This window comes from Stegodyphus dumicola, chromosome X1 (genome assembly GCF_044657685.1).
Source record: "Stegodyphus dumicola isolate Sdum_Otavi_A_Nest chromosome X1, ASM4465768v1".
NCBI lineage: Eukaryota > Metazoa > Arthropoda > Arachnida > Araneae > Eresidae > Stegodyphus > Stegodyphus dumicola.
Genome location: NC_140780.1, coordinates 239,883,637 through 239,905,469, shown reverse-complemented (window position 1 = coordinate 239,905,469; position 21,833 = coordinate 239,883,637). Strand labels below are relative to the sequence as shown.

The following is a 21,833-nucleotide window of genomic DNA, read 5'->3' as shown; positions in this document are numbered from 1 at the left end:
AACTCAAAAATACGTTAGGAAAATCTTGAAATAAGATTTCAAATGTGTCCATTACCGTCAATCAAATATGTAGAAGAGAAAAGCAGTAAGTCACATATGGAAATTTCAAGCAGCTCAGATGAATTGCCCGAATAGCCAAAAATAGTTTCTCCTGTAAAGAAAAGACGGACATTGGGATTTCCCAGTAGTGGAGTAGCGAGCATAACTGACGCCCGGGGCAAAATACCTTTTTGGCGCCCCCCTCCCAAAAAAAGCACAGTGATATGATGAAAATCGTGTTTGGAGACCATTTGGCGCTCCTCTGCGAGCGACGCCCGGGGCATCATACACTCCCTTGCCACCTCTCGCTCGCAGCTGGTATTAAAATTTGTCAGCCTCTTATGTAATACGTCCTTATGTAATACGTTTTCGTAGCTTGGCAAGCAGGTAACTAAAAAGAATAGCATCTATACTCGCGTGCTACGCTGAAAAGCCACTTAATGATAAAGTGACGGATATAATTAAAGTGACGGATACAAGGCGTAAACTAACTAAATATATTCATTTTTTAAGGAATGCTCTGTTAAGAAATGAAAAGAGAAAAAAATAATCCGTCGTTCTTATTTTTGAAGGTTCAGAAGATTTTATCCAAAGACGAACGCTTCTGATGCCACTATTTATTTTCGATGGCAAATGGTATGAAAGAGTCAAAAAGAAGGTCTTTTATTGCCCCCCAAAAATGATATGGCAATAGAAATCACTTATTTAAACTAAACTCAGGTGGCTAATTTTAGATAAGATAAAATGGCAAACTGGGAGACTGGAAAAAGCACAACCACTTCGTTTTTTGGTCACAGCGCCCCCTTTCGATTAATCGTTTTAGGTAAATACTTGTTGCTGTCGGCTTGTGGCGTAGTTTAACTTTGGCTCTCATCTGGTGTTGTTACGTCTTGCTTAAAGAAATATAAATTTTATCGAGCTGTTAGAGAAGTTATATTTTTCACTATACGTATAAGAATAATTGGAGGGTATCATAATCATTACCCTATAATCAAAATTCCAGTAAAAGTTCTACCGGCTCTGTAGTATGTCTTTTATTTTTTTGAGTGGCAACCTTTAAAATTTTAACTTTTCGCGGTTTTCTCAGCTACTGTTATAAAGTTTTTTAGAAGCTGTACTTTAATAAATTTCATGCTGAAGTTGTGTCATGGGTCTCATTAGATTAGATCATGTTGTCTCATACAGTTCGCAGGTAAGACTACCATTGTGTGGTTTCATTGTTTATTGCTGTTCAGCATTTCACAGTGAAAGTGAGCTTTGAGTATGCAATTTCTAATTTGGTTTAGTTAGATTTATGATTACTGATACCTTGTTTTAAAATTTCTAACTTATTAAGCAATTCTTGTTTCTTCTACATGTTCTATTCCCTCTAAAACATGCAGATTCCAGTATGACATATGTCTAGTTAAGTTTCCTGTTTAATTCGTTAGATTTAATGTATATTATAGTTAAAAACTTTAAATGTTGCCAATCGGTTTCGTTTTGAACCTCTGCATAGGTTATAATGCAAGTTTGTTGATATTATGAGTTATGTTACGTTATTAATTTCACTGGCAGTATGTTTCCAGGCGGTTTCGTTTTGTCCGAATACGTAGATTTAAAATTTAAACTTGTTTATGTTAATGAGATATTTTATGTTACTGTGTATCAAATTTTTAAACACTGATGTGTTATTGCTTATGTATGAATTGAATTTCAGCTGTTTTTTGGCCATATAGTTTTTACACTACAAAAATCTGACATTCCCCCCCACACCCCACCCAAAGAAGTCAAAATGGCAGACCTCTTCAGTTAGATAATACAGTAGGACAGTTAGATAATACAGTAGGACTTGGATAAAAATAAAGATTGATTTTTAAAATGATAATTATCAAATGAGGAAATTTGCAAACAATATTCACCAAGCAAAGTTTCCAATGCATTCCATGACATCTGTCAGACATTTATATAAAGCATTGGTAATTTTTAACCCCTTACCAAGAGGAACATTTCTTGCGTTTCAACAAATTGAGTTCCTGGTAGGATCAATCAAAAGTGATGGTGTAGTCCTTGATAAGAGCCTAATATGCATTGTCATCAAATTTTTTTATTACATTTGCAATTCGATTAAGATAAATAAAATTTAAATCCACTAGTCCAAGGATTCCTAAGAATTGGAACCAGTAATCATCTAGTACACTTTTTGTGTGCAATTAATACTTGAAGTTGATCTTTGTAGATTTTGCGAGTTGCTTTAACTGGACATAAACCTTGGAGTGGTATAAAATTTCTCTGGAAATGGAATAATTTTACAAAACAAGTGTAAAGAACTCTTCTGTTATCCAAATAAGATTCAGAAATGTATGTGTTCGTGTATGCGTGTACACACATTTATGCACATACATCCATACACTCGTGCTTTCATATACATGTATTTCTTAATCTGGTCCCGATAACAGAAGAGCATTTCTTAAGGATGATTTTTGTTGAAGGCATCATAAGAAATCATTGAATGAAACACACCTTTTCTCTTCAATACAAATCATTGCATATTCATTATGAAGTTAAAAACTGTGTATAGGTATACAATTTTTAGAATATTCTGTATTTGCAATTATTCCTATCTTGAATTATAAAGAACAGACTTTTTATCAGTATTTTACTTGGAACAACAAATCTTCATAATATGACCCTTTAGTTTATACTTATGACATTAAGAAATTAGAAATTTACATTCTGTATGATCATGCTGACTTCCACAACTACGGCAAGTGCCTTTTTTAACATTTGTGGCTGTAGTGTAGAACTGGGTGCTCCTTCATTCGATTAGGCGCAAATTTTGTTAAATTTTGGTGATGAAACCTCATTTCTGGTTACCATGAGAGTTTTAACTTTGTTTTAGCTTTCTTTTTTTAAATGAAAATAGATCGATGTGTACACGGACAAAGTTAAGGTAGTACGCAAAGCCTAGTTTGTACTCTGATGTTTTTTTAATTGAAAAATAAATCGTTGTGTACATGGACACAGAGTTTATGCAATTCCTTGACTTCTTATTTTGGTTTTGTGTAGTGGCCATCTTGAAATTTTGCCTTCCTGGCGCCGATCTTGCCGTCAAAAAAGAATCGCCAAAATACAAGGGGCAACCAATTGTAAACTTTTACCACATTTGCAATCCCTTTTCGGTAAAGGTTTACAATTGGGTGCCCCTTGTTTTTTAGCGATTCTATTTTGATGCCAAGATCAATGCCAGGAAATCACAATTTCAAGATGGGGGCTACACAAAACCAAATTAAGAAGTCAAAGAATTGCACAAACTAGGCATTGCGCACTGCCTTAAATTTGTCCATGTACACATCACGCTATTTTCATAAAAAAAAAAAAAAAAAAAAAAAAAATTAGGAAGGTAAAACAAAGTTAAAAACTATCATGGTAACCAGAAATGAGATTTAATCGCCAAAATTTAAAAAAAAATTTTTTTTGCTAATCGAAGGGGCAGCCAATTCTACACTAGAGCTCACTTTTGTTTTGGAAGTAGAATTTTTTAGTTTCTATAAGATTATTTTTACTGTTTATCTAATCCAGGGGTGTAGCTAGAGTTTCCAGCGCCCAGGGACAACTGAAGAATTTGCACCCCTTTCTGTGTGCCAAGAATGGAAAACATTTTATTAAAAAAATTCGTAGCATCAGTTTGGTGTCCCTTAGATGCTGCGCCCGTGGACAGATGTACACCAGTCAAGTTCTAAGATCTTTACATTTTGCATTTAATCAGTATAAATAACATATTGCTTTAAAAGTTTTTGCCACCAAATGTTAGAGCCCTGCATTATATTTAAAAAAATTCAATAATGAAGAATCTGCATAAATGCATCATGTTTCTTGCATTGTGATAAAATAACTGTACCTAGAGCCTTCAAATTTTGAATAATGTAATCTTCTACCTGAATATGGGCATATGGAAGCCCAGATTTGGAATTTGTTTTATTATCTATTTCACATTTTGTAAAACTTTAATGAATTTGGTTTAATCCTAGTATCTGGTGCACACAGGATTTGGCTACTTTTGGCGACATTATGATGAGCAGTAAAAACGGGACATATGCGATGAGTAGGTAACGGGTCATTCAAAGAAAATATATAGTTAAACATAGTATATACTATGTAGTATATATACTATGTATATACACACATAGTATATAGTGTATAGTATATATATAGATGTTTTTTTGGATCATTTTTGGTGTTGGCGATAATTTTCAAAGTTGCTCCAAGGCTGCACCGTATACTAGGATTTTACCATGAATTTTTACTTACAAACTGAAAGATTTTAAGGCGAGCAGTGATAACACTATATAGGGAAAAAGAAACATTTTTGGTACTTTTTTGTTTTGCCGGCACAGACGATAAAGTCGCCAATAATGGTACAACTGATGCCAAACGGAATATCCTCGATGGTAACCTTTTATGCCTCATTTTCGAAACAAGTCAAAATTATTTCTTATCATATTGATTGTTTCTTTCAATACTGGCATACAGTTACGTAGAATTTTTACCAGATAGTTCAATTTTATGCCATAAGACCATTTGCGGTAATTAAGTCAATTAAGTTGCAATCATACGGCTCATCCCGAAATACAGAAAAGGCAAGGTCAAGGGTTAAATTCAACAGTTCTAATGAGAACGCACTATCGAAGTAAAGCACTGCGGTTTTACATAATTGCTGAGTAAGCTATTCATACGAATTGAAATAATTCTTGCATTTAAACTTGTATTCCAAATTAAGATATAATATGGATAATTAGCAAGAAAATTAGATTTTTGTAGTGTAGTTTACGTGAGAAGCATAGTAAATTCTTAATGTCTTTTTACAAATTTATTTTGTTTGTTTTTTAGCTTTTCACAAAATTTTAAACGATATTAAAATGAAAAAAATAAAATTCAAAATAAAAAATTCTTAGAATTAACATTTGTTAACATTTTTTATGTGTATACTGTGTGTTGTCGCCAATAAAGTCTGCTTGGCGTGATTTGCGCCGGCAAAACGGAAAAGTACCACATTTTTATATCCAGCGCGTGAGACTGTGTATCAGAAAATCTAAATATATGCTCTTTTTAAATATTGTGTGTTATTGCTGTTGAATTGAATATTATGGTTGAAGTGCAAAAAATATATTTAATAAGTAACACAAAAAAGGTTAAAGAAAGCCCCTTTAGGCGTAATATAAAATCTAAAAAACTTTTTTTTTAAATTTTTGAAAAAATATGGGATTTATCCTGTAAATGAATATTTTGCACCTTGTTTGCTGCCATTCTACACCATAGGACATTGATACTGCATCTTCTAATGTCAGTTTGGTTCCTTCAAAAAAGAAGTCTCAATTTATTCATTTAATATTCCATAAACATATTGATCGTGTAAATACTCATTTAATATTATATTAATCTGTTATATAATCATTTAAATTTTCAACGTTATGTTGAATGCTTTGATAAAATTTAAATCGCTGACAAATTATGGATGTATTTGGAGAAAAATGTTGATATTGTAGTCATTATTTCTTCGAAATTTTTCTCCTGTAGTTTCTGCGATGACATGAATGCTGTAAGAAAATTCAAAGTTCTAATTCCACTAACAGCTAGTAGCATAGCATACTCTTTATTTTTATCAGTAGTTTTATTAAAGTATAAATTAACTTGTTCTATATAATAGTGCCATGAAGCTTTCATATCGATGACTATATTAAGACATTACTGGTTGAAATCAAAAACTTCTTACCTGAGATAAATTTGGTTGAAAACAGAAGTATTTCTTGTTTGAGATCTGTTTAATCTTTCATATCTCCTCATCGTCCAGCTTGTATTTTAAGAATGAAGACAGAAATGTAATATGAACATCATTAAAGTAATGCAACATAAATAATAATCATGGCAGATAATATGCAATGAAGACAGTATATTTGCAAAGATAAAATTCTATTTATGCTTTAAGCATGCTCATTTGATCCCCCCCCCCGTAATACAACAGGGAAAATCCTGATTCTTAATTTCACTTTGGCACTAAATAAAATACCTCTTTATTGAAGAAACAATAATTTTAGCATAAATTTGTGTGATCAATAATTTGCCTCCTTATCTTCTTGGCATACACCTCAAACTGAAACATTCTAATATTTTATATTCATGATGCCAACCTGGCGAATCATTATTTATTATACAAAGTCTTTAATCCGGACTCTCGATTCCAGATTAGGCGTTTTTCTGGATTATAGATCATCAATTTAAATCTGGTAAGATGGCATGCAGAAATTATAAAATTAAAAATATGAAACCATAATTTATGAAATAAAGAGCAATTATGATCTAAAAGGAATCAAAATTTACAAAAAAAAAAAAAAAAAAAAAGCTTAATATTTATTTGTTTACTTTATTAAACATTTCTTTCAATGTAAGTTGCTTCGTTTTATGTGCTAATACTTTCTCTTTAATTCTATAAACAGACATAATTTCTTGTCCAGTTACAAAGTTCCACTGTTTAAGTCCTGTAATTGCTGTGCCGAGAATACCGACTAACTTGCCAATCGAAATTTTTTCGTTTTCACTAACCTCTGTGTCACTTTCTTCATGCCGTTATCCATTTTTTGCAGCGATTCCACTTTTTGTTTGATGGACATCGAAACATGCTTTCGCTTTATAGATCCTTTGGCAGCTCCAGAATCGGAAACTCTTTTTGACATAATCGAAAGTTCAAGCTTACTTTTTATAAAATTACCTCTAACAGTCTGCAAAAAATAATAAGCCAGATCCAATTTGAAGATTAGGGAACAACGCAGTCTGCAACATTAACTGAAATAGATAATTAGATAATTTTAGCCTAGCTTATACCGTCCATTATACATTAAACACGCATGCGTAAATGATACACATGCACAGAAAATTTGTAGCTTTGAGGTCTGGATTATGGACATCCGGCTTAATGACTTTGTACTGTATTTTGCTTTCATCACCGTATGCTTATCAATACACGAGAACTTGAGTGCACTTGTGCAGTGATGCCTAAATTTTTTTTTTTTTTATATTAGTAATTGAATAACAAAGAGTATGGAAACCTTTTATGTTGACATTACGCCTGGCGTTAATTACAGATTTAAGTTAAATGTGCTAAATGTTGACTATGAAACATTTAACAAAAATTTCTTTCCATATGCTAAAAATAGATTTTGTTTAATGATACTCATAGGTCAAATGATTACATTTAGTGCAATTTTAATTAAGAATAATAACTGATGTTTTTATTCACATAAACCCAGAACTGGCGGCAGAGCTCGTATGGCCCACAGAGACTGCATCAGGTAAAAAATATCTAGCATCTTCAGTAACATAATTAAAATTTAACATACATTTTGTCTTTTGTCACCAGTCTCGTGCTATGTAGCCAGTAATGCATAGCGGATGCTGTTAAAGTAGTCTAAAATTATACTTTACTGATTCCAGAGAATTTCAGTTAATATAACAGATTGCTCCTTAACTTTCTGATTTGATCCAGCTTATTATTTTTTGTGGGCTGTTATAATTACAGCAATCTTATGAAAACTTAATGTTTTGAACTTTTGATTATGTTGAAAAGAGTTTCTAATTCTGGAGCTGCAACAGGATCTACAAAGCAAAAAGCATGTTTTGATATCCATTAAACAATATGTGGAATTAGTGAAAAAATGGATACAAGTATATCCATCTCAAAATTATGCGAGGAGTATGGCATTGGAAAGTCAACTGTATATGACATAACAGAAAAAGAAACTTTATGGATTTTTACACCCCCTTTTGCAATAAATAAGAAAAATGATTCGCTATGCTAAAAGTGATGATTGAAAGATCAGACAGAGATGCAGCGAAGGCATGCCATTGACGGGTCCAATGCTAATGGCTCAAGCCAAACGTTTTCGTGAATAAATGAAATTAAAAAACTGAGTGCACATATCCGACAGATTGGTTAACCAAATTTTAAAATCGCTATGGTATAATGCAGTTAAAAGTTTCAGCTGATACTGAAGCTACTAAATTATTTGCAGACGAACTCATTAATAGTGAAACATTATCTCCAGGATAAATTTATAATGCTGATATTTTCTGACAATATGTACTGACATATGCCAATGTACAATATGCCAAGGACAATAAATACCATGACAACATCTACAGAAAAGGCTTCAACTGATGTCGAACATTTCAAAGCTAGACTAACAATTTTAGCATGCGCAGTTGCTGCAGGAGTGCACAAGTGTAATCTTTTCGTAATTGGAAAAAATACACGACCTCGAGCATTTAAAAAAGTAAAGGTTTTCATGTTATATTTCATGCAAATAAAAGAGCACGGATGACACAAACATTAATGTATGAATGGTCTGAAAATAATTTCATATCTGAGGCTAGGCAAAATTCGAATTCTATTGGTTAACCTGATGATGCGAAAATTGTCCTGATTGTAGATAATTGTTTGACTCATATTTCACTTAAAGTTTTAATGGAAGATAAGATAATGTATCTGTGTTATTCTTTTTTTTCTAAACTGTATGTCCATCATTCAACCTATGGGTATTAGAATAGAGAGCGTGCTGAATTGCAAATATAAAGTAGCATTTTTAAAATCTATGTTAAATTTCTTGAATAATGGTAAGCCTATTCAAGAATTTTTTGAAGTATTTTAGCATAAAATCTGCTGTGTGGAGCGTCGCAAGATCATGGGAGGATGTGCCTCCAGATACTTTTAAAAATGCTTGACTTAATTTATGGCTAGCTACCATATTTAATTGTGAGGAGATGATATCTGTGAATTTGAATGCTTATGGATATCGCAAACCACAGCTGAAATTTTCCAATTAATGGATTTTCTTAAGAAATGTGCAGAAGCAGTAATAAGTGAAGATAATATAAAGTTTTTCATTGTGATGCCAATGTTCCAATCATCAGTCAATTAACGGCCGGCAAAATCTGTAGTATGGTTCTATATTCAGAAAATACTGTTACCGATAGTGAAGAAAATAAAAAAATTTCAATTGACAAGTTTGTCGGAATTCTAACACAGCTACTACAGGAACAGTGGAACTTTGTTACTGAACAAGAAGTTATGTCTGTTTATGGAATTGAAGAGAAAGTATTAGCACAAGAAACGAAGCAACTTAAACAATTTACATTCAAAGAAATGTTTAATAAAGTAAAGAAATAAATATTAAGCTTGTAATTTTGATACCTTTTATTCCGGATATTTGTTTTCTTTGTGATTTGTTTATGATATATTTGATTCTTGCTAAATGCTTCCTATTTTCATTTTTTTCATTATATAATTTCTACGTGCCATCTTATTAAATTTAAACTGATTCTATAATATCCGTAATCGCTGAAGTCCTGGTGAGTCCGGATCTCGGACTTTGTAGTGTGTTATGGTTACAGAGTTGCCAACTCTCCCGATTTAGGTGGGAGACTCCCGAATTTCGACCGCTCTCCCGCCAACCCGATTTACAATATATTTCTCCTGACTTATTCTTATAATTTCCCACAATTTTTATGGAACTTCGCTTAATACTTCGTTATATGAACAAAAAAACAAAAGTCATTTTGGACGTCTGAAAGCATTTGAATTTTCTCTAGATTATATCTAAAACAACGAATATTTATGTTTTTTTCTTCGGACCTTAGCAAAGCTTTTTCCTTTTTTTTTTTACAATTCATTTTGCCATCAGTCGATGTTCTTACCACAGTTCTACAAAGCAGAATTCCATAAATTCATATTTTGAAATCAATGATTTATGATCACTTTAAAGATATTTTATAAATACTGATTCAGAAGTCAAACAACAAAAATCAGCGATAATTCACAAAATTTTCACAGGACTTGTTTCGATGGTTTTACCGAACCATCATCTTCAGCTGCAAAACCGCAAATGAACAAGATAGGAAATAATGTTTAGATAAGATAAGAAAGCCTGGACAAGAATAAGCAAGTGGCGCCATCTGTTGGCGAAACAAGAACTAAAACATAATTTCTCTAAAAGCCGAAGGCAAATTTGGATTGGAATTAGGATCGTTAACTAGAACAGAAAGATTTTTATGAATGTGAAATGCCTCTAGAAAATCCAGTTCTCCAATGGAAGATGTTTTTTGAATAATTTTGGCAGCAGAAAAATTGAAAGTGTGATTTTCGGACCAACAATGTTGAGCAACAGAAGATTTCTGTGTTTCCTTTTTTCTAACATACGCCTCATGTTCTTTGACGCGAAATTTTAAGGCTCTCTTAGTTTGGCCAATGTAAATTAAACCGCACTGGCAAGGAATCCTATAAATACCCCAGGAATTCATATCTGGAATGGGGTCCTTGAGTATAGAAGTTGGAATTTTATTGATGGGAGAGTAAACAACCCGAAAGTTAAATTTCTGCAAAATATGTGCAACTTTATAGCTAATTGATGGAAAGAAGGGAATGACAACAGAATTTTTATAATCTCCTAAAATAAGAGTGTGGCTTTTAGTGTGTTGAGATGAGAATTTTTTAACTGCTTGATTAATAATGTTGGGTGAAAAGCCCCTGTCAATAGCTATTGCTTTTAAATAATTTAGTTCTTTATCAAGGGCTAGTTTGGAGGAGCAAACTTGAAGAGCACGGAAAACATAGGAATAAAATGAAGCTAACTTTTGTTTAGTCGGATGACATGATTTAAAGTGTGGTGGAAGGCAAACCGATGAAGGTTTACGGTAAACTGTAGTACTGAAGTTGGATGTGTTACGTGTGACCAGAATGTCGAGAAACGGAAGAGAATTGCAAGTCTCAAGTTCAAAAGTGAACTGAATAGCAGGATCAATAGAATTCATTGTTGAAAGAACTCTATTTAAATCATCTTTATTACCTTCAAACAGGGTAAAAGTATCGTCTACGTAGCGGAACCATGCCGGGAAGTTTAAAGTTTCAAACAATTTTGATTCATAATAATGCATGTAGATATCAGCCAGGATGGGACTGAGGGGGCTTCCCATGGCTAATCCCTCAGTTTGCTTGTAATATTTATTTTGGAAAACAAAATGTGTTTGTTTCAAACAGAGTTGAGTGAGAGAAATTAGCTCATCAATTTCGATGCAAGAGAAATGAAATTCGCGAAGTCTGGTTTCTAGACATCTTAATGCACCCTCCACTGGGACATTGGTGAATAATGATTTTACATCAAAAGAAACCATGAGTAAATTACGAGGAGAAATGTTTTTAACCTTTTTTACAAACTCTATTGAATTTTTTATGGTGTAAATGTTATTGTCTAATAGAGTGGAAAATCTAGAAACTAAATATTTAGCTAATGGATACGAGGCAGTACCTAACTTTGATACAATAGGGCGGAAAGGAATACCACTTTTATGAATTTTGGGAAGAGCATATAATCTGGCACAATTCGCAACAGATGGGATAAGCGAATGTTTTAAGTTGCTTGAAATGATTTGCGAAGATTTGATCGCAGTTTTTATTTTGGATAAGTCCGAAGGTGAAGGATCTTTAGGGATCGGATTATATGGTCCTTCGTTTAAGAGTTTAGTGACACCATCGATGTAAGTGTTCTTATCCATGACGACTATCTGGCCATGGATAAGAACACTTACATCGATGGTGTCACTAAACTCTTAAACGAAGGACCATATAATCCGATCCCTAAAGATCTTTCACCTTCGGACTTATCCAAAATAAAAACTGCGATCAAATCTTCGCAAATCATTTCAAGCAACTTAAAACATTTCCACTCTATTAGACAATAACATTTACACCATAAAAAATTCAATAGAGTTTGTAAAAAAGGTTAAAAACATTTCTCCTCGTAATTTACTCATGGTTTCTTTTGATGTAAAATCATTATTCACCAATGTCCCAGTGGAGGGTGCATTAAGATGTCTAGAAACCAGACTTCGCGAATTTCATTTCTCTTGCATCGAAATTGATGAGCTAATTTCTCTCACTCAACTCTGTTTGAAACAAACACATTTTGTTTTCCAAAATAAATATTACAAGCAAACTGAGGGATTAGCCATGGGAAGCCCCCTCAGTCCCATCCTGGCTGATATCTACATGCATTATTATGAATCAAAATTGTTTGAAACTTTAAACTTCCCGGCATGGTTCCGCTACGTAGACGATACTTTTACCCTGTTTGAAGGTAATAAAGATGATTTAAATAGAGTTCTTTCAACAATGAATTCTATTGATCCTGCTATTCAGTTCACTTTTGAACTTGAGACTTGCAATTCTCTTCCGTTTCTCGACATTCTGGTCACACGTAACACATCCAACTTCAGTACTACAGTTTACCGTAAACCTTCATCGGTTTGCCTTCCACCACACTTTAAATCATGTCATCCGACTAAACAAAAGTTAGCTTCATTTTATTCCTATGTTTTCCGTGCTCTTCAAGTTTGCTCCTCCAAACTAGCCCTTGATAAAGAACTAAATTATTTAAAAGCAATAGCTATTGACAGGGGCTTTTCACCCAACATTATTAATCAAGCAGTTAAAAAATTCTCATCTCAACACACTAAAAGCCACACTCTTATTTTAGGAGATTATAAAAATTCTGTTGTCATTCCCTTCTTTCCATCAATTAGCTATAAAGTTGCACATATTTTGCAGAAATTTAACTTTCGGGTTGTTTACTCTCCCATCAATAAAATTCCAACTTCTATACTCAAGGACCCCATTCCAGATATGAATTCCTGGGGTATTTATAGGATTCCTTGCCAGTGCGGTTTAATTTACATTGGCCAAACTAAGAGAGCCTTAAAATTTCGCGTCAAAGAACATGAGGCATATGTTAGAAAAAAGGAAACACAAGTCTTCTGTTGCTCAACATTGTTGGTCCGAAAATCACACTTTCAATTTTTCTGCTGCCAAAATTATTCAAAAAACATCTTCCATTGGAGAACTGGATTTTCTAGAGGCATTTCACATTCATAAAAATCTTTCTGTTCTAGTTAACGATCCTAATTCCAATCCAAATTTGCCTTCGGCTTTTAGAGAAATTATGTTTTAGTTCTTGTTTCGCCAACAGATGGCGCCACTTGCTTATTCTTGTCCAGGCTTTCTTATCTTATCTAAACATTATTTCCTATCTTGTTCATTTGCGGTTTTGCAGCTGAAGATGATGGTTCGGTAAAACCATCGAAACTAGTCCTGTGAAAATTTTGTGAATTAACACTGATTTTTGTTGTTTGACTTCTGAATCAGTATTTATTCGGCGTGTTATTGTGTCTTAATATTTTATAAATGTTTGTAAAACCAGTCTGTGTTTTATCTTGTAATTCTATATATGATGTGATTTATGTTGAAATAGATAATCAGAAGATATTCATATATTCTAATCCCTTCTCTTTATTTAGGAACATGTATTCCAAAATATACAAGTACTACTAAAACATGGTAGCACATCTGCTTGCATTATTTTTTAAGCCCGAAAATTCGCAGGTAGAGTTTTATAAAAGTCAGGAGTGTTTAAATCATGAAGCCTGAATTTCAAAATCGTAAAAAACAACCTTATGTATGTAGGTATAATGAAACACTCAATCGATTTCGAGGGCAGCTAAAGGTCCCTCCTCATCAGGAGAAAGAAATACATAGAAAGAAGAAAATAGGAGAAGGAGTCACAGAAACACGTAGTGCTTATCAGCACTGCACGTGGTTATAACTAGATTTTTAATCAGAGTTGCACTGGCCGCCTACTTTTACTGAGCCAGGCTGTCTGATCAAGCATAAAGAAATATTAGCGAAGTTAAAATAGGGAGCGAGGGGCAAATGCACATTACGCTCAAAATCTGAACTTCAAATAATGGAAAGCAACCACTGAACGGATTTTTATACCCTCTGGTAGTACCAAGCGCGAGGAGGTAACGCCATCTATCGGCAAAAATAATTGAATTAAGATAGTAGAATTTTAAAGGCATTAGGAAGGACTGGATTGGACTTCAAATCATTAACTAAACTTTCTAAATCTTTGTGAATGTGAAAAGCCTCAAGAAAATCCAATTCGCCTATGGAAGAAGCCTTTTGGATGATTTTTGCAGACCCAAAATCAAAATTATGGTTAAAAGTCCAGCTATGATACGCTATTGAACACTTGTTAATTTTGCCTTTTTTGACATAAGATTCATGTTCCTTGATACGAAACTTCAACGCTCTTTTTGTTTGGCCAATATATCTTAAACCACACTGACATGATATACTATAAATTCCCCAAGAATTCAAGACAGAAACGTAATCTTTTAGAATCGAAGGGTGAATTTTATTAATAGGGGAGAAACCGACTTGAAAATTGAATTTCTGGAGAATCCGTGCAATTTTATAGCTAACAGAAGGATAAAATGGAAGCACGACAAGGTCATTGATATTATTTCTAACAGTGGAATGTCTTCTTTGATGGGAATCTGAAAATTTTTTGACGGCTTTATCAATAATCACGGGAGAAAATCCACGGTCAATCGCAACTGCTCTCAAATAATTAAGTTCATTGGTAAGCAAAGATTCAGAGGAACAAACTTTTAGCGCGCGGAAAACATAATAGTAAAAAGAAGCCATTTTTTGCTTAACAGGGTGGCATGACTTGGCATGGGGTGGTAAACAAACTGCAAAGGGTTTACGGTACACAGTGGTGCTAAAATCGGTTTCATTGCGGATTATAAGAATATCGAGGAAGGGGAGGGAATTGTTGGATTCAATTTCAAGAGTGAATTGGATGGCTGGATCAATTGAATTCATAATAGATAGAATCTCGGATAAATCCTCTTTATAACCGTCAAAAAGTGCGAAAGTGTCGTCAACATACCGAATCCAAAGACGAAAAGATAATTTATCAAATAATTTCATCTCAAAATAGTGCATATAAATGTCAGCAAGTACCGGACTGAGAGGATTACCCATAGCCAATCCTTCAACTTGACGAAAATATGCATTTTGGAAAACAAAGTGGGTTTGACTTAGAGAAACTTTAGTAAGCGAAACCAACTCATTAATTTCAGTATGTGTGAAGTGAAATTCCCGAAGCCTAGTTTCAAGACAATTTAGTGCTCCTTCGACCGGAACATTAGTAAACAATGATTTGACATCAAATGAAACCATAATGGAACGAAGTGGGGAAATATTTTTAAGTTTATCAATGACTTCAACAGAATTTTTTACAGTGTGAATATTGTTAGCAAGTAGAGGAGAAAATCTGGAAACTAAATATTTGGCCAAAGGATATGAAGCAGTACCTATGTTGGAAACAATTGGTCGAGGAATACCGGTTCTGTGGACTTTTGGAAGAGCATAAAGTCTAGCGCAATTAGTAATAGGCGGAATAAGTGATTTCTTCAACTGAGTTGGCAGAATGTGGGAAGATTTAATAGCACTTTTTACTTTCATGAGGTCCGAAGTTGAAGGATCTTTAGGGATCGAGCAGTATGGGCCTTCATTTATCAATTTAGAGACTCCAGTAATATATGTGTGTTTGTCCATAACAACAATCTGTCCGCCCTTATCAGCTTTAGAGATAATGATATTAGTATCAGAATGAATTTCACGTAAGATCTCATTTTCCTTTTTGCTAAGATTAGAACCCAAAGATTTATTGTTAAAATTAACGTTATGAGTAATTAGGTGGCGGATTGTATCCTGCGTTTCCGAAATTTTGGAGAATTTAAAGGCTTTCTCTATAGGAGCGATGATTTGAGGAATTGAAGGTTTAGATGTCTTTGAAAAGTTGAAATTATATTTTAATACTTTTAACTGATCCTCCGAAAGATTCCTATTGGAGATATTAATGATGGAGTTAACGTTTACAGTGGGAAGATCAGCTAGATAATTGGGACTATCCGACTGGTGTGTGAGTTTTAGGAATTTAGAAATGAGCACATTTTTATGCCGTTGACAAACGGTATCGGTTCTAGACCAGGATGTATGTTCAAATGAGGAAAAATTTTCAGTGGAATTAGCAATTTTTAAATGGAGGTAATATAATTCAAATTCAATTTTAGATAAACGTTTGCGTGTGTCCCTTATAATGTGACGAAGAAGTGCCAATTTGAATTTATGCAAAATTTTTGAAACGTGAACGGAAGCTTGAAGGCTACATTTCACATGTATAAATTTGGGAATGAAATTTTGATGTTTGCATTTAAGTAGAAACTGTAGATGATTCAAGAATTTCGTACGCTTAAGGCGTAACTTACAAAATCGGTTCCTGTCAGTGGACATATTGTGAAAAGGGCACAAGCAAGAAACAAGTGAACAAAAGAAATGTAATTCCGAAAGTCCAAACAAGTAATTACTTATAACATGAAAAAACACCAATAAATAATGAAGACAATTTTCATCAACAAATGACAAAAACATTCCAAAAGGAGAGAAACATCCAATACTGAAAACCAATAGCCACGTGGAAAGAAGCAACGAAAGTCAAAATCGTGCACGTGGTAAACCAAAAAAAATAGAATTACCTCGAAAATGGCGGTTGATAGCATAAACCAAATCCGAAAAAATGATGGCCACGTGGAAAGAAGTAAATAAAATGGTGCACGTGGTAAAACAATAAACAGTAAAATATTCTCGAAAATGCCGGTTGATAGCACAAACTAGACTAGAAGAGAAACGATTTTGATTGTCACATTAGCGTGTTTCTCTTCTAGTCCAAGCCTGAATTTGTTTAAGTCAGAAGTTTGTAAATCAATAAGTTTCAGTTGACCATCTTCTGGAGCTTCTTTCAATACAACAGGAAATGGATCTGCAAACAGTGTACATTTAATATTATGAAACTTAAAATCTGTAAATCTCTTTTTAGATGAAGTAAGCAGTATCTTTATTTGATTTGAGTAATCCAATTGTTTATCAGGAAAGTTTTCCTTGAGTTTCTTGAGGTAAAGAAAATTGACAAATTTTTACAGCCAAGCTGCTTTGAGAACAGCTGGAGTTTTAGTTTGAAAGCAGATCCTGCATTGGCCAGTTGACTGATGAATTGGTTTTTTCCCATCAATTTTTTGTTTAGGTCATTCAGATGGGCTGTTACATCAACTAAAAATGCTAAGTTGCACTTGAAAGATGGTTCCTTTAACATCCTAATTTGATTGCCTTTTTCTTCAGGGAATGGTATTACTTCATCAATCAAATGAGCAAACCTTTTCAAAGCCTCTACATGGCTCAACCACCGTACTTCAGAGTAATATTTGAGATCACTGTGTTCGTTATGTAGTGCATCTTTCTGTTCTAGGATTTCTTTAAATTGTTTGGAGTTTAAAACCATATGAGCGATTGATATGACCGTATCGCTTACTACCTTCATTAGGCAGTCAAATCCTAGTTCTTTCAAATACAGCTGTTCTTGGTATAGGATACAGCGATACTGAAGCAAATCTTCGGTCATCGAAATGATTTCTCAGTAGATTCACCATGCCTTTCTGAATTTCAGTCATGGCTGGAGTTTCATGAGTAGTGATACTAATAAGTTTGTTAGTGTCAAAATTGTGTGCAGAACACGAATTTAAAATAGAGGACAAAATATCAGCTCCAGTTGTTCACCCCTTCATTGAACTAATTCCAAGTTCTTCAGTTACTTCAAAATTTTCAGAAATTCTTCTAACAAACAAAAGCAGCTGAGCTGCTGAAGTAATGTCTGATGACTCATCAGCTGCTATAGAAAAATACTTAAATTTGGCAGCAGCAGTCTCTAATTGTTCATTAACAACATCCGATAAATTTTCAATTCTTTAAATTGTCATTCTGCTGAGACTCGCATTTTAAAATTTCTTTGTGGCTTCAGGGCATTATTTCTCGGACGCCAACAATATACACTCCTTTGCAAAATTGGCATCAGTAAATTGGTGGCCACTTACAGCAATTAAGGCTGTGTTTCCTAAACTAACTTTAACACAGTTATCTAATTGTGAGGATGCCTTTGTAAATGCATTCCTTTGTGCAATGAAAGAACAACGAAAAGATACGATTTCGATCCTCTCAAGCTTTGTTGAAATTGTTTCTTGTTGTCAACAAGAAAATGTTGTGTGTTTCGTGTTGTATTGTTGCTTAATATTGTACTCCTTGCAAACACTAATCATAAAATTACATATCAAGCATGTAATTCTGTAGTCTTGCTCCACAAAAAAGTATTTTGAAGTCCAGGCCTCTGAAAGTTTCCTATTATCATGCTCTACCTTTCTTTTCCTTTTCAATCCATTCATCATTGCAAGTTACTATCAAAACCACGTAAAAGGAAAACGACAAAAATTCTACATTGGCAAATGACAAAAATTGTACATTGGTTACTCTTTCAAAATAATATTTAAAAAAGTGAAATATTCAAGACAAGAAACTTCTTAATGGTCTCGAAAAGAAAAATAAACACAAGTGATAAGATGATATATAGTCACAAAGCCAAAAGTGCGACATTGTAAAGCAAATGAATGCAGTGCTTTCGATCCAAGAAAATACTTATCTTTCCCTTTTTACTAGTACGTGTGGGAAAGCACACTCATGCTACGTGATACCACAGAGTGTTCCTCAATTTGTGCACCATACAGGCTAGTAGAAGTTTTCACTCTCAGGCAGTGAAACTTGCTTTGGTTGATGCCGGGAACTTGACTCTGTGCAAAATCTCGCATTGAGAGGAGAGAAGCAGTGACATTTTTTCTGCTTGCAACCGCTTACAGATATATAACCAATATATCAGATTGCAACAAAATTTTGAAGAGGTCTCAGTGGGTCACATGTTGTGCACTTCCTTACAAGGTCCATCACTGCATTATTTTAGGCAAAGCTAATTATTTCCATTAACTAGTAATGCCTTGCCAGTGTTAATAGCTATAGCATGTTTGAACTTCTAACATGTTTACCTAAGTTTAGTTGATCCAATAGGCTCGTTATAGTGTAGTTTGGAGTTATCATTTTCAGTGTTCACTTCTTAAATACAGTACAAAGTCCGTAATCCGGACCTCAAAGTTACAAACTTTATACGCATGCGTGTTTAATGTATAATGGATGGTATAAGCTAGGATAAAATTATCTAAGGCATTTCAGTTAAGGTTGCAGATTGCACTGTTCCTTAATCTTCTAATTGGATTCGGTTTATTATTTTTTGCACACTGTAGAACAATTTTATAAAAATTAAGCTTGAACTTTCGATTATGTCAAAAAAAGTTTCCAATTCTGGAGCTGCCGAAGGAACTACAAAGCGAAAGCATGTTTCGATGTCCATTAAACAAAAAGTGGAATTGCTGCAAAAAATGGATAAAGGCCTATCCGTCTCAAATTTATGCAAGAAGTATGGCATTGGAAAAACCGCTATATATGACACAAGAAAAAGGAACTTTTTGAATTTTTTGTGGAAGCATCTTAAACAACTAACATTGAAAGAAATGTTTAATAAAGTAAACAAATAAATATTAAGCTTTTTTTGTAAATTTTGATACCCTTTAGATCATAATTGTTTTTATTTCAAAATTACGATTTCGTATGTTTATTGTATAATTTTTGTATGCCATCTTACCAGATTTAAATTGATGATCTATAATCTGGAAAAAAACCCCTAATCCAGAATCGCCGAAGTCTCGACGAGTCTGGATTACAGACTTTTTACTGTATCTCATCCTCCCTTTTCGTATATGCATGCCAGCTCTACTAGTTTTTCATCAAATCTCCCAGTAAATTGCCCAATCCCAGTTTTTAATTTTAGTGTTTACTTTTTACTGTTTAATTTTTAGTGTTTTTAGTGTTATGTTTTGCAGCAATAAAGAAAATTTATTGAATCAATGAAACTTAATTATTAATTAGGGAAATTGCTTTCCGCCACCTCTAGAGATTTTTGGAATAATTTTTCCTGATAAATTTTATTTCACCTTAAGTGTACTTTTTATTATATTTTTATTGATCTTATTAAATTTTTGGTAATAGATTTAATTTGATTTGACTTGTCTTAATCTACTGTAGACATTTGTAGATTTTTATATGAAGATTCAAGCAATGTTTAATCAGGTAATATTTGTATTAATTTTATTTTCATCAGATTTAAAAGTATTTTGATAAATAACATTTTCACTATTTGATATTTTGTCAGTATAAAATTTTAAGAAAATTAATATTAAAATTAACTGAAGAACATGAAATTTAGAATATCTAATTAAATTCTAAATTCAAAAGTTTAATATTAAATAAATGTAAATAAAAAAAATCCTGCAATTGAGCTGCAAAGGATTGAATTTTAAGTAATTATTAACTATTTTTAGTAATTAAAAAAAAAAAATCCTATCCTCGATTTTTTTTCTTTTTTTTAAGAATTAAATGTGCTATTACTAGACAAAGGCAGTGAGAATGCATATTGTTGAAAATTATGTATTATTATTGCAGCTGGAAACATTTTTTGGCAAATTTAATACAATAGGAGAAACAAATAAAAACTATTAATCATCCTCCTCTTAATGTTTCAAATAGAACTTTTCAAGGGGTAATTATTTAAAACTTTAAACTTGGATAATTAATGAGTGCCAAATACATATTTCGTTCTTCCTGCCACTTTGAGGTTAAAGAAATGTTGAATAATATTTCTTTTTATCTCATAGTGACATGAAATTACCCTGACGGGTCTTATCTTTTTAGGGGTGTTTTTGTATATTTTTGCATTTCAATTAAATTTTTGTATTACTATTTTAAGTATTTACGTTTTACTATTCTAGAGCTGAAGACATGTCACTGTGAGATAAAAACACATTATTTAACATTTTTGAACAATTAATTAGCAGCTGAATGAATCTCAAAATGGCAGGAAGCATGAACAGTGTATTCAGCACTTGTTAATTATGCAATTTAATGTTTTAAATAATTACCCCTTGCAAACTTCTCTTTGAAACCATAAGCAGAAGAGGATTGATAGTTTTTTTGTTTCTTCTGTTGTAGTATTTGACACTTTAGTTACGTTTCTCATTACCCCTTTTGAATCAAATTTGCCTAAAAAAATTTCCCACTGTAAAAGTAATATAAAATAATTTAAAATATATGCATTCTCACTCCTTTTGCCTCGTAGTAGCACTTTTAATCCCACCCCCCAAAAAAATGTTTTCCTCCTTAGGAAAGGATAATCTTTTTTAAGAAATTATTAAAAATAATTCATAATTAATTTGTAATATATTTTACCACTGAATTACAAATAGGTCATTAACTTGAATTATGCATTATAAAGTGAAATAAAGTCCATTTGGAGTTAATTTAAAATGCACTGCCCAGGATGAAAACATCTTGATTTCTCCTGTTATTTAAGATTTCAAGGCTGGCAGTTGTGGCATGTAATCTTTTATAAAGGGATAGTGCTTGTGGTAATTTTACTTCTTTGAGTTCATCAGAAACTGAATGGAGGTGTCATCTTGTAAGTGTATCATGTATTAGAATATGTTTATAGTTGTGACAGTTTTAAAGACTGACAGACGGTTATTGAATCATACTGCCAGTTCATCTGCACATTGGTAACCTAAAATGGTACATGACAGAAAAGTCCCCCCCCCGAATTTTCACAAGTTCAATTATACCTTTAATTTTTTTTCTTTTTAACAAACATTCTCTATTCGTAAAAAGCAAATTTAAGTTAATTAACCTTTTGAAGACAGGATGGCCATTATAGTGGCCATAGAGTCCTCTGTTTGAAAAGACGGCATTGTCCACTTTAGTGGCCATGTCTTTTCCCCCCATTTTCCAGGCTGAAAGAGTGGGGTGAAATGTCAAATTTGACGTCCCTGGGGTTTTAACCACTTATCTCTTTTAAATGTCTTTGTGTTAAGAATCCGGTTTT

At 33.1% G+C, this 21,833-nt stretch overlaps 1 protein-coding gene across 3 annotated transcripts in view; it reads left to right on the top strand.

The window, feature by feature from the left end:
- The first annotated feature begins 864 nt into the window (after positions 1–864).
- The window catches only part of LOC118195556 (uncharacterized), an 88,338-nt gene continuing 67,369 nt past the window's right edge, over positions 865–21,833 (top strand). For 2 of the 3 annotated variants that reach the window (XM_085807244.1, XM_085807246.1), the window contains exon 1: positions 19,168–19,425. In XM_085807244.1, the coding sequence (XP_085663370.1) occupies positions 19,183–19,425 (243 nt within the window). In that variant the 5' untranslated portion in view covers positions 19,168–19,182. Of the gene's footprint in view, positions 1,232–19,167; positions 19,426–21,833 lie in introns of those variants that run through there. The other variant, XM_085807245.1, reaches the window with a different exon arrangement.